This window comes from Heliconius melpomene, chromosome 13 (assembly GCF_056956725.1).
Source record: "Heliconius melpomene rosina isolate 202511_hmr_F chromosome 13, ASM5695672v1, whole genome shotgun sequence".
In the NCBI taxonomy this organism is placed as follows: domain Eukaryota; kingdom Metazoa; phylum Arthropoda; class Insecta; order Lepidoptera; family Nymphalidae; genus Heliconius; species Heliconius melpomene.
This window is the reverse complement of record NC_140401.1, coordinates 5,276,656-5,293,092: the sequence shown is the minus strand read 5'-3', so window position 1 is coordinate 5,293,092 and position 16,437 is coordinate 5,276,656. Positions and strand designations below refer to the sequence as shown.

The following is a 16,437-nucleotide window of genomic DNA, read 5'->3' as shown; positions in this document are numbered from 1 at the left end:
GCAAGACTATGCTTACTTTGTGGCGCCATAACTACAACAATTTGTAAATAATATTTTGCAATGATCTCATATTTATTATTTTCACTAGTTAGATATCGTTACTTTACGTAAAAGCAGTATATCTCCTTCTTCAATTATTGCAATATTAACATTATACAAAAAATATATTTCAAAACTAATTTGAAAATAACGGTTAGTGTTGATTAATAAAAATCGGTACGCTTCTTGTTTTGTAAAAAACATAATAGATTCCTAATATTTGTATGTTTAATAACATAGGAGTTTAAAATGTAAATATATTAAATATTTATTTTATTTTTAAAATAAATTTAATGAAAGGCTTGGCCGCCGCTGTGTACGTAGTACGAGGCACACGGGCGCCGCGGCGCCGCCCGCCCGCAGGCGCGTGCCCCGAAGCCGGCCGAGCGCTTACGATCGTTTCGCTCCGAGTCGTAACGAAGTTGGACGATCGCGGCCGCCCTCCGTCGACGCGTGCCGGAGCCAGTCGCAGTGAGAGCCGCCTGGGCGTTGGAACACTTCTCCATGTGCCCTGTGCTCGGTTATGTAACTCAATAAACTTATTTATTTATCAACTCAAATACCTTCAGGGACGTTTGTGGTTAAAGTCCTAGATTCCGTAAACGTTTTTAAGTCACAATTACCATACAAAATGTGTTAAAGTGATGTGTACCTCCGCCTATCCTCGCGGCAATAGACATTGGCACAGGTTTATCGTTTTGTTCAGAAAATTAATTTCAATCGCATTTCAATTTAAATTTTTTCGCAAAAGTTTTATTGCCCATTTGTGTTATTAAAACATAGGTAAATGATATTACAGCGACATGTACGGATAGATGTCATACGTATGATTTTAGTTGCAAACATTAGCCAGGAATCAAATTGATTAGACATACAACCAGCATTTTTGATTTGTCACGTGACGGTCAGTAGTGCCCGTCATTGCTGTTCCAATTAAAAGAACAAATAGAACAAGACAAATAAGAATCTGGCGCAATGCAGGACGCTTGTATGAGAGGTTCATTTATTTGCTCGCCGCTCATTTCAAATCCGTAATTAATTTAGTAAATGTAATTTCATCCACAAATACGTCATCACGTTTTATATGCATACATTATTATTCGATTAACTGCCATAGCGATAAAATAGCTTAATGTGATGATACGGCACATTAACACAGAAACTAATGTTTCGTAAAATCGATGTGTCGTTAACCTCACTTAAGTTTGAATCCTTTCATTCTGACATTTTCGACTAAGTATACAATTTATGGTAGATTTAGTAGTGATTAGTAAAGAAACTATGTATAATCATTGTATCGTATAGAAATAATTATAGTTACGAATAATATCTGCATTATTTGGAGAAATACAAATACATTTTTAATAAGTATGATACAAAGACAATTGGTTGGTTGGTTGAATATGGCATACAACTGCAACAGTGTTTCTAAAGTAGGCAGTCCATCTAACACTGGACGGCCATCGCCGCTGACGTTCTTAGATCAAGGTAAAACAGGATGATCTCGTAAATAAGTGAAGAGCTTCAGCACTTTAGACTTGTGTAGAATCAGCAAACACGAGTGCCAAACATTTGTATGATGTAAAGCTCGGCGACAATACTTGACCTAAAAGCGTATACAGAGAATTTTATCTAATCTCGAGGTTTATTTTTTGCATTGCACCTTCACCTTTAATCCAATTTTTAGAATAAAATTTAAAACAAAACGATAAATTAGTTTTGCTATAAACAATGTCTCCGAAAATACAGTAGAAAGACATTTTTGTTTTCTTTATCTTCAATGAATATTTGTGACTTTATTATTTAAAATTATGTGTATATTTTAATACACTTTGTAATCGTTGTAACTGTTCGTTTGTGGTATTAGTTTTATTATGAGTTAATTACTTCTTAGTTTTGAATTATCAATTTAATACAACATTTAACTTTAGAAATATCAATATATATTTATAGAATGTATACGCTTTGGCTTGTTTCATTAAAGTAATCATTAGTAAACATCAATCATTCATAATAGTATATACGACTACGTTATACTTCATTACGTTAATTAACGTGAGACCAATTTGAATTTCTCTAAATTTAATGAACGTTATTATGGAATCGATGTCGTTAAAATAGTGCTGATTAGTGAAATGGGTGGCATTTGGTAAATCATTTTAATTTTCACACAGTTTTGTATAATTTATATGAAGTTATATATTTTTTTACTAACTTTAACTTATATAATTTATATTAACACATATATATTTTTTTTATATGAACGATAACAAATATCAACGCTACTTTTAGGGCCAAGATCCTAGACCTAACAAAACAAATTTGGAAAACATAAAATACATTACTAAAAGAAATTTTGGATCGTTTTAATCCTATCATACATACATTTACACGATGTTATATATTATGTAAATTACAAAGACGCGAAATAAAAAAATAAATAAATATTGGCAAATATAATTTTGAAAATTTTAAATACTTTTATTTTTAAGTAAGATTTATTAGTACATACAATATAGTATAGATAAATTATATAAGTTAAAAGAAATTTTTGGAAAGCTCTGTTTTGAAAATAACAAAATAAAGTTACGTTTAGGATTACTTTATTTTTTAATTTTTGTTTATTTTTCAATTCGAAAGTTTTTTGTATGTTAGCTACCACAGAACTTTTCAATGGCTGAACGGATTTTGATGTTTTTTTTTTATTTCAAAGCTAATGCTTCCTGTGAGGTCCATTTCTGACAATGGTTAATTCCATGGGAAAATCACATAAGTCTTAAATTTGTATTAAGTATGTGCGCGACAAATGAACGACTAACTCAATATCACGCCAACCGATTTCGATGAATCTTTTTTTTTCGAGTTTGGCTAGATTCTGATTATGGGATCCGGTTAAAGTTGGTATTTTTTTTTAAATTATTTATATAAAATTAATTTTATTTAGCTTTTATTTGATGTATTTACAAGTCTTCTATTCTGTGTGTATAAGACTCCAAAAATTACAGATTATAATACAATAATTATCAGTTATTTCGTTAATTGTTGTTTAATAACTTTACTTTAAAGTAATTAAAATTAATTTTTAAACTTCTTTGTATTTTTTTCAGTTAGGTATAGTTTTAAAGTGGGCTTTTGTTTTTTTTTTATTACCTTAACACATCATGCGCGTAATTCGACACTGACAGTGTTCAATTTCGTTTCGCGGCGTAACCAAACACCGCGCCTTTTCTAATTATTTTTTATTACATCATGTCCATACAATCCTTTTATTACGTTATTTTGATATTGTGATAAATCTAAGTTTATTACAATGTTGAATCCTAAGTACTAAGAATAAAGTAATAAGAACATTTAAAAATAATATTATAAATAGATTGATAGATGAACTTTATTCATCATAAAAACTTGATACTCCTTAAGTCAAATTAGTAGTTTTTTATAACGTAAACATAATTTTAGTAACAATTCGAAATGTAGCAATTGCAAAATAACAAAAATTAAATAAAAAATTACAATATAACGCATAGATTAGAAATCAGTTAAAGGCCATAGGTATTGTAGATGCGATAGACCAAATGCAATGTCGCATCACTGCGGTGCATCACGCCCTACTTCCCTTGGGACGCGCCGGCTGTTAGCGTAATTAAAACGTGACTAAATTTCAAGAAATACATGAATCTCACGTCATCAACGAGCACAAAGTACCATATTATTACGTTAAGAATTCATGTCTTATTTTAAATAAATAAATAAATCAGCTTCACGCTATATTCTCATAGCATGGTAGGCAGAGGGAAACTAGTGTTAAAACAACCGTTCTCCACTTTTTGCCGAATTTTTCGAAGCATTGCATGTTGATTGGCGGAATTCAACGACGGATTTTTGCCTTGGTGCCAGAGCGACGAAATGAAAATTATTAAATATTAATTCTTTCCCCCGAGTGGGGATCGACCCACAAGGCTTCACGTCGCTTTACAAACACGTTTGTGCCACTGTGCCACGACGGCTACGGCGTCATTTTAAATGCGAAATTTAGTTAAAGGTATTACAAGTAGGTACATATTATTATTAATAGTAAAATTATTCATAGAAAACTAGTAAACTTATCAATAATTGCATAATATCAAATAGATAGAAAATCTAGTAATAAAATGCTCCAATCTCGGATTACCGCCCGAAATCAAGTCATTGCTAATTGAACGGCATAACTCAATACCACGCTTTATCTTACCAGAACGAGGAAATGAAAAACATAATATGTATAATCATTTCCTCAACTGGGGATCGAACCCACAACTATATGTGTAATTTTGAAGTGTTGCTGTTAATATAAAAACTAAAATAGAAATATAGATAAATTTAAAATAAGATACTAATCTTTAGACTGTTTTGAGCTTAACCATTCTGAAATAGACTACTTATAATAAGTTCGAAGTTGATTTTTTTTATTTTTATTGACAACAATTCTTTGACAGCTTGTTAACATCTTTAACAGACCAGAATAAGCTACTTCCAATGCAGACGACCATTCGTTCTTGTTACTAGTCTGGGTTGTATTTCCTTCCGGTTAGCTATTAAAATATATGTAACTTGAAACTATTTTCTATACTATACTTTTTTAAAAAGTTAATACTATTTTATAAAAGAACCAACAAAATGTATATTTTATTTACTTTATACGGAATTTCAAAAATACATGAATGCCTTTTGTAGAGAGATATGCACATATATGTACCTATATCACTTATTATTTTATATCAGCTTTGACAATATTAATTTAAATTTATCAAATACATTTAACAAGTAAATTATATATATTATAGTTACATCATATTTTAAATTCATTTTTCAATTTGATTTGGTTATTTTATATCAAAGTCGACTTGAGAACTGCGCGAAAATTACGTTTCAGCGTAGCGTTCAGCCACAAATATTAGAACATCCGGTATCGCATGTACGGATAATTTAATTTAACGCTCTAAATGCGAACTACCATTTACAACTCTTAAATGACTAAGACCTTTAATTATGAATAAAATATAAATTGTTGTATCTACTAGCTATAATATAACTACTAGCTATATTTATTAAACGGAACCTATGTTTTAATAACACAATAGGATTAGCAATAAATACGTTTTTGATTTCGAATTCTAATAATATTTAAAAAATTTAAAAATCAACCAAATTACAGAACTATGCTGTAGTATATATAGAAAATTATTCTCCAAAAATGAATATAAATTACGTGACTTTTACCAAATGTAGAGTGTAGAATAATTGATTGGAAGTGAGCGGAAACAAAAGCGGGAAAGAAAATTAATTTTAGTTTGGTCGTGATGAGGTGACGCTCGCGCGCCGGCCGCTGACGCCGCTCCCCGCCAATGATGGTGGAGACGCACCGCGTGCCGCCGCGGTGTGGGCGCGCGCCCGAGCCCCGCGGCAAGCCCGTGTCGGCCTCCGCGCCACCCTCGCTGGCCGGCAGCGGCACGGTCATGCACCTGCGTCGACGCCGCCACAAGACTGTTCACTTTGGAGAGAACCTTTTGATGCAAGTTTGTGCTGATCGTGCACATTTGGCAGCGCTCGGAGCGAGAGTGCCTGATATATCCTTTTGTCACAAATCACATACTGGCCTCTCCAAGGAAGATGCACGATTCTGCTGTGTGGCGCACCACTGTTGCCTGGCCGCGGGGGCTCTCGTAGCTTTGACGTCGAACGGACGCCCGAAGCCCCACCGAGAGCGCAGCGCAGATTCCCACTCGAGCGGCGGTGAGACCGCAGACAAAGGAGATGGCGGTGGCGGGTCGGTGTCAAAGGAGCCGAAGCGTAAAACTAAACATCATCACCACCATCACCACCACCATCATCATAAAATACACTCCTGTCCCTATCACGACGTCGCACCTCCTACCGAGGACGAGCCCGAGGAAAAGCCGCTAATACCAAAAAAGACAGTGTCGCCTTATCTGTATATACCTAGCAAATTAGAACCGAACGTGCAACAATTATTCAGTTTTATCGAAAGTGTATTGAGTGCATGGGCCGCTGAGGAAGGGCTGACCAGTACTGGTGAATATTCGGAGCCGGATGAACGAATAGTTCGTCGACGTAAATTAAATAAATATAAAAAGCGAACAGATGTTCTTAATATACGAAGGATCGTCTATGAAGTGTCCATCTTACAAGGTGCAAAGCTTCTTGGCAATGTACGATTTCAACATTATCACTGGAAAGGGACTGCCCAAACATGCAATGAGAGTTTTCTACGCAAGGTAAGGCCTTTAAATAAAAATGTTTTCCATATATTTATTTTAATTGTTTATTTTAAAATATAATATTAGCTCTTTGTTTTTCACGATTGATAAAATGATTTGACAAATGCTTAAGTTGTTTTTTTACGTTGAAGTGGGACAAACATTTTTTATACGATGATTACATGTTAGCCAAACTAAAAAAAATAGCGATGATATATGTATTTGTGATAACGATTAAACAATACAATACAATTTTTACGAATAATTTTAGTTTACTTGGCAAACATATGGTACCTACTTGACACTTTTAGAATATGTAGACTTGTCCACTGTATGTAGGTTGTTTTTAAGGCCCCACTTATGTACCTGTGAAGCTCTCAATAGGTTTCACAATAACCTTTACAATAGATAGCTCGAAGATAAAAGCCAGTAAAATATAGCTAACATTTTGACCTTATTTTAGATTCCTCTTCGAGGCTGCAATTTCCTTTTCTACTAATGAGGCCTTTTATTTTCTACTCTATAGCACTTCCTAAGTATCTTTTTACATTTTTTGTTAACTTTTTACGCCACAGATTTGTGATAAAAATGATTTTTAAAGAAAACTTTAATTAGTGCAAAAATACCATAACTACTCAATCAGTTCAATAACATTCATATGTAGTATGTATTTTATTAAAGCATAATTTGTACACTGGTCTGAAAATATATAGTATTGTTGTTGTTGTTGCTCTTTATTTATGGCGTTACGAGCGTGCCTATTCAGCACTAATCACTTCGCCAGTGTCACGTTGAATGGAAAACACACAAAGGAGAATGTACGGTAAAAAAGACAATATAACGCAATAGGAGAATGCACGTTAAAAAGAGATCCAGCTAAGATACTGCCTTCACCTATAAGTAAAAAAAATAAATATTATATATATACAAATATTACAATATATACATAGTAAAGGGTTAGTACTAAGTAATATTTTACAAAATTGTTAGCTTATACTTTAATATTATTATATTTAATATATTTACATAAAAACTTACACAAAAGAGAAAATACAATATATAGTAAATATATAGTTCATACAATTGTCAAACTATAAGTACAGGCAACACAAATTCCTCTATTATATGGTTAAAACTCTACTGTTTACTCTACTCTACTCTACTCTACTGTTTTAGTAACTCTATTGCTTTATTCTTTCTTGAAACTGAAACTATAAATACTAACTTTAGTTAAGACGCCAACGAATTTTCTCAAATTTAGCCTTACGTCATCAGAGTGTGGTAACAGAAATCAACAAATTTATAATATTTAATTATATATTTGGAGAAATTAAGTACGATTTGTATTCTAAATAATGTGGGCTTGACGATACATTAGCTGTGAAACTTTATTAGCAGCGGTTTAGTAATTCAAAAGTTAGTTTGGAAACTATGACTTCTACCTTCAACAAGGCTAGCTAGCTATAAATAGTCGTTTCATAATAAAGTTGATGTATAATTTCGTACAAAGTTTCACAATGCACACAGCTATAAATGTTTTTAGTTTAAATTAAATTATTCCTATTTACAATTCTTCTACATCAATGTTAAATAGAAAATTTGTTTTTCTCCTATTAATGTTCTTATTCATTATTTATTATATTTAAATTACTATATAGATTAAATTAAGGATTTGTCATCCATAGTCTTTTTTTACATCACTGACATTATTATACATTTTTATAGGTTACCTACATTTCTCTGGTATCAAAAAGTTTCATATACCATGTCACATGGTCAATTTTATATTTAATTTAGTTGGCGTGCATATCTCTTTGTTTTGAAAATACGTAGATGCCGGTAACGTTAAGTGCCATCGAGCGAAGAGGTCGGTGCCGTGCCCCGCATGTGCTTTACAGTAAAAAGCATTTCTTGTTATAATTTAACGTCATTTAAAAAATAATTTACGTCGACCTCACCTTAAAAGCATATAGAGATATATTTAGTCTTACTGAAACGAAATGCATAAATAATAAAAAAATAAATATACGTTCTACAGATTGTTACAAATTTAAAAGTTTTCTATTTATCCTCGAAAATTTTCGAGAAATTTTTCCTTAATATTTTGATTTTAAAGGATTTCGTGGAGGCCTTTCCATATTCTCTCTACATCTTGCTACAGCCATCAAGAGAGGTAACAATTTTCAGTGCTGAAAATGAGGGCGCGAGTGCCGGTAAATTGCGTTATACCGTGAAATATAGCAAGAATACATAAACGTGTGTTTTCATTCTTTGTAACATTTTACTATTGCAAAATTGTTTTTTAAGTATGTATTCATGACGATTTGTTGAACAATTATTTTACACTCAAGAACTATATTTTCAAATATAGTTGAATAAGTCCGAGGCATAAAATTAGTTTAACATTATATTAATACAATCATTATCGCCCTTCTACGGTAGTGAAACGTGAGGTCCAATTAACTAGCATCCCTAAATATATTTTGCGTTACTATGGCTACATATTAAAAAAAAAAATTAAAACTCTACATAATTATCTTAAAATGGTATCTTGATAAAGTCTATTTCTCCCCCACACTACTTTTCGCCGAGCTTTTTACTATCCGGTGCTGTATAAATGTGACAACTCAAAGCTAAGTAAATTCGTTTACTTTAAAATTTTCTAACGTTAATTATTTTTTAACGACTAGGTATAACATTTATAACATCGTAAAATATATATTTAAAAATATTCTATAAAAGTTATTAATGTCAAAACATTTGAAAATAAATTTATATTTTTTTAAAACTTTTACCAGGTTAGGTTACAGGTAGGTTGTATTGTATTAGAATATATAGTTAAAAATATATAATCAAGTAGAGTACGTCGATGTTATTTTAGTTAAAAGAAAAATTTTAGCAAATATTAAATACTGTCTATGACTAAGTATTACTTCTTAACGTCTCTCATTAGCTCTTTATTAGATTTATCGCAGCATAATAAAAAAGATAACTTAAAAATTTATATATTTAATGAATAAAAACTCCGAAATCGCCAAATGGGAGGGAAATATCACTTTAAAAAGGTCATTAACGTTATAGAAATTAAGGAATTCGTCATGGGAATGAAGGTAGGTGACCTGGAGGCATATACCCTATTGTACAACAGATGATGCAGTGCAGATTGCATCAGAATGAGAGTTGCAGGCATTAGCCACTCTAAAAGAAGAATGAGAAAGAATAGTCTAAGCATTATACAACATGAGTGTAAATGGAATGATTATTTACAAATATTCAGAAATTACAACAACTGAATGAAGTAATATATCTTGGAAGCATGATATAGCAGAGACGGAAGATAGGGTAACAAAATTAAATTAACCTTAGCTAAAAATACAAATGTCCTGTCCTGTCCATAGCTCCAAGTTTGGCTGAACACAATGCAGTGCTGGTACCGACGCTGTTATACTGCATTTCTGTTGACTTGTAATGATTAAAATTAAGAGTCGTTATGATCTCTATCTCTCGACTACCAATGACTACCAATCACGAAAGTAACAGAAATTAATTATTTAGATGACTTTTAAATAACTTTAATTATGTATAAGCGACGGTCGCAATTGCTTACTTGTAATCAAAGGAGACTATAATGTACAACCTTATATTTTTATATCTCTGCCTTTGCAATTTATAGTTATATATAGTGTTAGAATAATAGTTTAAAATATTCGTTTCTAATACATAATAAATTTCCATTTTGCTTCACAAATACATAATGTATATTTTAGTAAAAGATAAAAATCCTCAGGGTATATAGGTACGTTGTATTAAAAGCAGTCTGTTGGCAAAACCTGGAAATATTGATCCCCTTTGTCATTGAAAACAAGTCAGTAGCCACAGATTCCGTCCAATTGAAATTTCTATGTGGTGCACTGCTAATGTATTGAAACCAATGCTTATTCGGACACTGGTTTTGTGTATATTCGATATTGGTTGTGTGTTTTTGATCAGTACAAATATGCAAATTATCAAATGCCTTCAAAAATTATACCATATATTATTTGAATTGTTTCTCATTGAAACTATAAAATATAGATGTTTTAGAAGTTACAAGAAACAACAACAATACTTATAAAGTATTGTAGCTAATTTTAGTAAGTAAGTAAGTAAGGAATTGAAGCTAATTTTATAATTTAATATATATTTATTGTACTTTAATAATTTATTACTCAACACACCATGCCTCCAGAATTCTGCAGAAAGTGCAGAACGGAGTGTCTTAACACTAGGTTCCCTCTGCCTACCCTGCTGTGTGCGGGATACAACGTGAAGCTGATTTAATTTTATTTAATAATTTATCTTTTATACAGATATCAGATGATGACCGGATGTCGCTGACCACTGCCGTTTCTGATGAGGAGGACCCTGGTGAGAGCGCAATGAACTCTCCCTACAAGGGTAAGCAGACTGGCGCAGCAGCTGCTTCTTTTAACTGCACTGGCGCTGTCAGAAAAGCTGGGTAAGAACAAAATATATTAAAATTAATAATAAGTAACTTTTTGAACACTTTTGTCGTAGAAATTAATAAATTAAAAGCAAAAAATCATTTTTAGAAAAAGCTTTTATTTAAACGCTCTAAAAAAGAGAAAATAAAATTTGTCTTTTAAATTTTAACTACCAACTCATAACCTCATTGTACACAATTTATATGATTAGAGCTTGTCGCGCGATTTACTTGTGTAACTAAACTAGTACTAATTTAATTATGTAAAATCTGCTAAGTTAAAATTTTTAAAGTTTTAAGTTAATTAAATATTCCTAACTTAACGCGACTCCCCACTTCACATAATAAATAGCAAAACAAAATAATATTTGCTACAAAGAAATATCTGTCCCTACCTACATGGTATAACCTCACAGTATGTACGAACAAAAATAAAAGCCTACTAAAAGTACCTGTCTTTCGGAAAACTTATATTATTGTAAAAGGAAGGAGGTTGGAAAAGAAAAACAAAAAAAAGTGATATCGTAGAAAGTTGAGTTTCCTTGAGCCCACAGCGTCTTTTATATTTCTTAAGGCTACAATTCCTGTCCCATGAATCGCAAATGACCGGAGGGAAATCTTAGCCGTGACCCATTCAAAGACGATGTAAAAACGCGGGTGTAAGGCAGGATGAGACTTCGTTCGACGGATCTTATAAAAAAGTACAAATCCTTTCGTCTGATATTAAAAGCGATCCTTCTAAGATAATGCTTTTTATAAAGGGTATTGGGAACATTATAAAATATATAATCTTAAGAGGATCTTAAGATACAAGGCTACCAATATTATTTACTATTACATAAAATAGTAAAACTCATACGAGTACACCGGTAAAAATGAGAATCGAAAATATTAAAATATTATTATTTTTAATTTATTTTAATTGTTATTTAAGAAAATTCACTTAACTATGCTAAGCTAGTTTTTTAGAATTTTTTTTTTGGACAAATGTTGGAGACCGTGCTGTGCGTGATTAAGGATAGTGCTTAATAATAATAGTGTCCGCAGTAGTAGCACAAGTATTACGAGTCTAGCTGTGGTTCGGGGTTGAAATTCTTCTCGGGAGGGAGTTTATATGCCTAACGTTGCAGTTTTCTTTTCGATATTTTCTTGAATTGCTAAAGAATGTAGTGGGGTAGATTGTCTGTAAAGTGGAGAATGGAGACTTAAATATAAACACTACAAATAACATTAATGATAATTCTCATAAATATAAACTTGCTTTTGATTTTAAAGTCTTCTTTTAATAGAAAAGACTGTTATGTAAATATTAAAAAAAATATCTGCAAAATATTCTGAAAAGCTTTCGTGGTCAGTTATGTAGATTCCAATACTAAACTCAGTATGTACGAGTATAAATGACCCTAAAATGTACTTAAGCTACATCTTTACTTCATATTATTTGTAAGAAACTATATATTTATTTTAACAAGATTTTTTATTGATTTATTTAGATTTTTAAGTGTGAAGAAATGGTTGCTTCGTAAGAAACATCAAATTGAATTGGCTCGCAAGCGGGGATGGAAAGGTTACTGGGTCTGCCTAAAAGGCACAACTCTCCTATTCTACCCTTGCGACTCCCGCGAAGGTCGATCTGTGGAAGCTGCCCCGAAACATCTTATCATAGTCGATGGAGCCATCATGCAGCCTATACCTGAACATCCTAAACGTGACTACATATTCTGTTTGAGTACGGCCTTTGGTGATGCATATCTGTTTCAAGCTCCGTGCCAGGTACGTTCTATCTTTAATTAACTTAAGAATGAAGAATCAGCAATTAAGTATTGTCGACTAAAATATATAATACTTTCAAAGGTGGAGCTCGAAAACTGGGTGAATAGCATACATAGTGCATGTGCTGCGGCATTCGCACGTCATCGTGGCAAAACTGGAACACTCCACCTACTTCAAGAAGAAATTTACCGTCTCGAGAAAGCCATAGAATCTGTAAGTATAACAAACAACTGTAGTCCTCCAGTTAATTTATTAATAGAGTCTGGAATACCGAGACCTAGTTAAAGTAAAGCACTTTCTTTGAAATAGTTATGCATTAGGCGGTTTTGGTTCACTGAGCTAAAGGTGCTGAGTACAATGCAGATACTGAGGTATTATGCAAGGCATGACCCCACCGCCAGCAGCATCAGCCTGAACCAACACAAGTATTGTTTGACTAGTGCGGATCACTACTTTTGTAAACTAATATCTATCTCGCCCATTTTGCACTTTATATCGCCGCGGTAAGAGTCAATTTCGAATAAAAAACAAGTTTCGCAATGTTCGCTGTAAGGCTTGAAGTGTGTACAATGTAGCGAGGCAAAAAGCATTCACTGGTTATGAAGATAAATTTATTTCTTATTCCTAACTCACCGCTAACACTTATTAAAGCTGCCTCCGCCATAACAAAAGGTGCATTTACGGTATATATATTATATAGTCTATTCAATTCTTTTTAGCTATATGCAAACCTTTATTTCATAGAAAAAAATATTCCACTTATTCTAAACTTTAATGCTCGACTATAATAGTGTTTAAGTTATTATATTTGATATTATATTATACCTAGATTTTATGATGGTTTCTACCAGAGCTTTAATTCTTTACTTCACTAATTGTTCTTCTTTTTGCAAGCAATTTACTTCTACAAGCATTTACACACTTTAAATTCTAAAGAAGTCATTCTTTAATAAAAATCCGTCTTAAGTCTCAATTAATTTTCTCCTTAATTTCTACGTATATTACAATTTAAAATTTTAATGATGTTTCCTTGTAATATCTATAGTTTTCGCCTGACTTCGTAAACATATTATGTGTAATATGTATTTATTTGACGGCCGTATGTCGTGTAATAAAAAATACATTTTTATTATATTTGTTTCTGTGTTATTTATGTTTTCTCTATTTAATTTGAAAAACTAAAAGTAAGTTTGTAGACTTTAATAGTGTCAGTGGCGTGTGGTCTGCAACGTTCCTCGTGCAGATCGAGGCAATTTCTGACCCGCATCGCAAACCACAACACGCATCAAAGCCTTTGCTACATTCTGATTATTACATGTTCACCACATACGAATATCCTTCATTTCGGAACACCCGCTATAAAAGCCTCTGGTTAAATAAGGGCAGACATACGGAACTGTAACCGCATATGTCACACAAAATAAATATCACTCAAAGAGAACCAAAGGGAATTTTTTATTCGGAAGTCAATCGGAGCCTCTGTAAATCGGAATATTGCAATTCGTACTGTTGATCCTTGTATTATAAACATAATATCCAAACTGGTGATAACTTTTTGAAATAATATTTGTAAATAGGCAAATTAAGAGCTTTATCACTATCTTATATTTACATAGCACTATCTTCTTCCATCTGGCATTAATTCCGGCTATTGCCAGGGTCTGCCTTCCTACTGAACCTACTCCACTTCGCACGGTCTTTTGCGTCCTCGGTGCTTAGACCATTGGCTCTAATGTCCTGCATCACGACATGGACGACATCCGGGAGGACTCCAATAACTGATATAGATATAATGATATAGAGACATAGCACTATATATACTTAAATATTCCATAGCTACAGTAATATCTATCTGACCCAATACCTGCGATGACATTTACATTGCATAATTACTGTCCGATACGATCAATTCCCTACATATCCTCCATTTTGATGACAGTCATATCAATTTATCAGAGTGTTAAAATTCCATTTCGATAATAACAATTGTGAATAATTAATTTTGAAATTTCAATTGAATTTGAAATCTCAATTGAATACTGAAGGTATCCTTTAGGTCAGGTTATACGAAGTAAGGTAGTGTGTACGTATGTGTGTGTGTGTTTATCGCGGTAAAGTAATCGCAGGCAGGTGGCGTGCGCTTATTAATATTCATGACACCTCGTGCCCTGGTACAGTTTGAGAGCCGCGTAGTCAAATGGTGTCGTACAGCATTATCTTCAACTATGATTTATTTATATTATTATAATCTATTGCCAGGTACTATATATATATTAGCTGTAATTATAAGAAATACTTTGCGTTTCTACTATATAGTATACTAGTGGACCCGAACGCGGCTACGCCCGCTTGAACTATAAGAATATTTATTAAATATATTTATGAAATTATTTACAGTTTTCAATAGAGAGATGCGTTAAGCAAGCGTATTTTGGGTGACATTTTCAACAACAATTTTTGCAAATGGTTGCTTAGCAACGACGGTTGTTATTAACATGGCGGAATAAATTGTATGTCAAATTAATAAATATTTTGATATATTGGTAAATATCGAAAATATTACAAATATGAGAAAAAAAAGTATCCTATGTTCATCCCGGGACCCTCAAGTATCTCTATATGAGTATTTTATCATAATTAAATTAGCGGTTTGGCCCTGATTGCGTAAAAGACAGACAGACAGACAGACAGACAGAGTTACTTTCGAATTTATAATATAGGTATGGATATAATTTCTTTGTATTAAATATTAATGATATAATGATATGATATCAGTTGTGTTGTAAAGCATTAGAATATGTAAAATATATTCACAGGATCACAAGCTGAAGCACATGGCGGATTTGCAACAATCCGTGGTGTCAGACCTGGAAACGAGAGCCCAGTTAGCTGGACAAATGTTACAATGGGAAGAAAATCTGGAAAGACTGCATTGCGAACAGTTCCGACTTCGCTGTTACATGGCAAGTCTACAGAGCAGTGAACTTCCGAATCCGAAGGTATCAATAGCTTGTATACTTTTTTTCTTTACCCGTTTTTTTATTTTTGTTTAAGATATAAATTTATGTTTATTAACTTAAAATATAATCTCTGGTACTTGATGTTTTTCAACGATCCGTGTAAAATTAATTACATTTATATAATTACATTCATATACAACATATGAATCAAAAATAAAATACTTACAGATGATTCTCAGTTTCTGTTCATAAAATATTAATATACAGTTATTTATAAATCAATATTATAGTATAAGGATTATAAGTAAAATTATATATCCTAATAATGTATATATTTCCATTACGCCCATCGCTACGAATCTCAAAATGTTATGATTCTATCGAGTTGACAGAAAAGTGATATTTGTTGGGTTCGTTGCCCAAATTGACAGATCCGTTGACCGGCAAGAGGAGCGTATCTGTTACGAGGACCCATGTCACGCCTCTATAAATTGCCCTCTAACAATTGAAATGAAAATGTCTACAATGTGTTGGTCTTATTGTGAATCGAAAGTAATTTCCAATTATATGGGTTTCTACACTAACATATATATTGAATTTATATAGACATAATGTTGCTAATATTTTATAAAATTAAACTAATTTTAACTATATTTAGGCACTCAGTTAGTTATACGTTCCAGTCGCTGTTGACACACGTGTCGCGGGGGACTAAGAGCACTCTGAATAAGCTGGGTGTGTTCACGGTGTCATCGTTCCACGCTTTCATTTGCGCTCGCTCTCCTTCGCTTCTAAACAATTTATTGGCGGGCAGGGGTGCCACTAAGCGCAGAGCCCCTAATCTTTCCAGATCTAATTCTGGCTCCAGTCGACGTTCTATGCAGGTAAGTGACATATGTATATCTAAAACATACGATGGATTAAA

The 16,437-nt window shown here is 32.6% G+C and overlaps 1 protein-coding gene across 5 annotated transcripts in view; it reads left to right on the top strand.

The window, feature by feature from the left end:
• The window catches only part of sif (guanine nucleotide exchange factor still life), a 71,917-nt gene that overhangs the window by 34,760 nt on the left and 20,720 nt on the right, over nt 1-16,437 (top strand). For all 5 annotated transcript variants that reach the window (XM_085196135.1, XM_085196134.1, XM_085196133.1 and 2 more), the window contains exons 19-23: nt 10,646-10,794; nt 12,273-12,552; nt 12,634-12,765; nt 15,369-15,551; nt 16,196-16,396. In XM_085196135.1, coding sequence (XP_085052261.1) covers nt 10,646-10,794; nt 12,273-12,552; nt 12,634-12,765; nt 15,369-15,551; nt 16,196-16,396 — 945 coding nt within the window. The remainder of the gene's footprint in view (nt 1-10,645; nt 10,795-12,272; nt 12,553-12,633; nt 12,766-15,368; nt 15,552-16,195; nt 16,397-16,437) is intronic.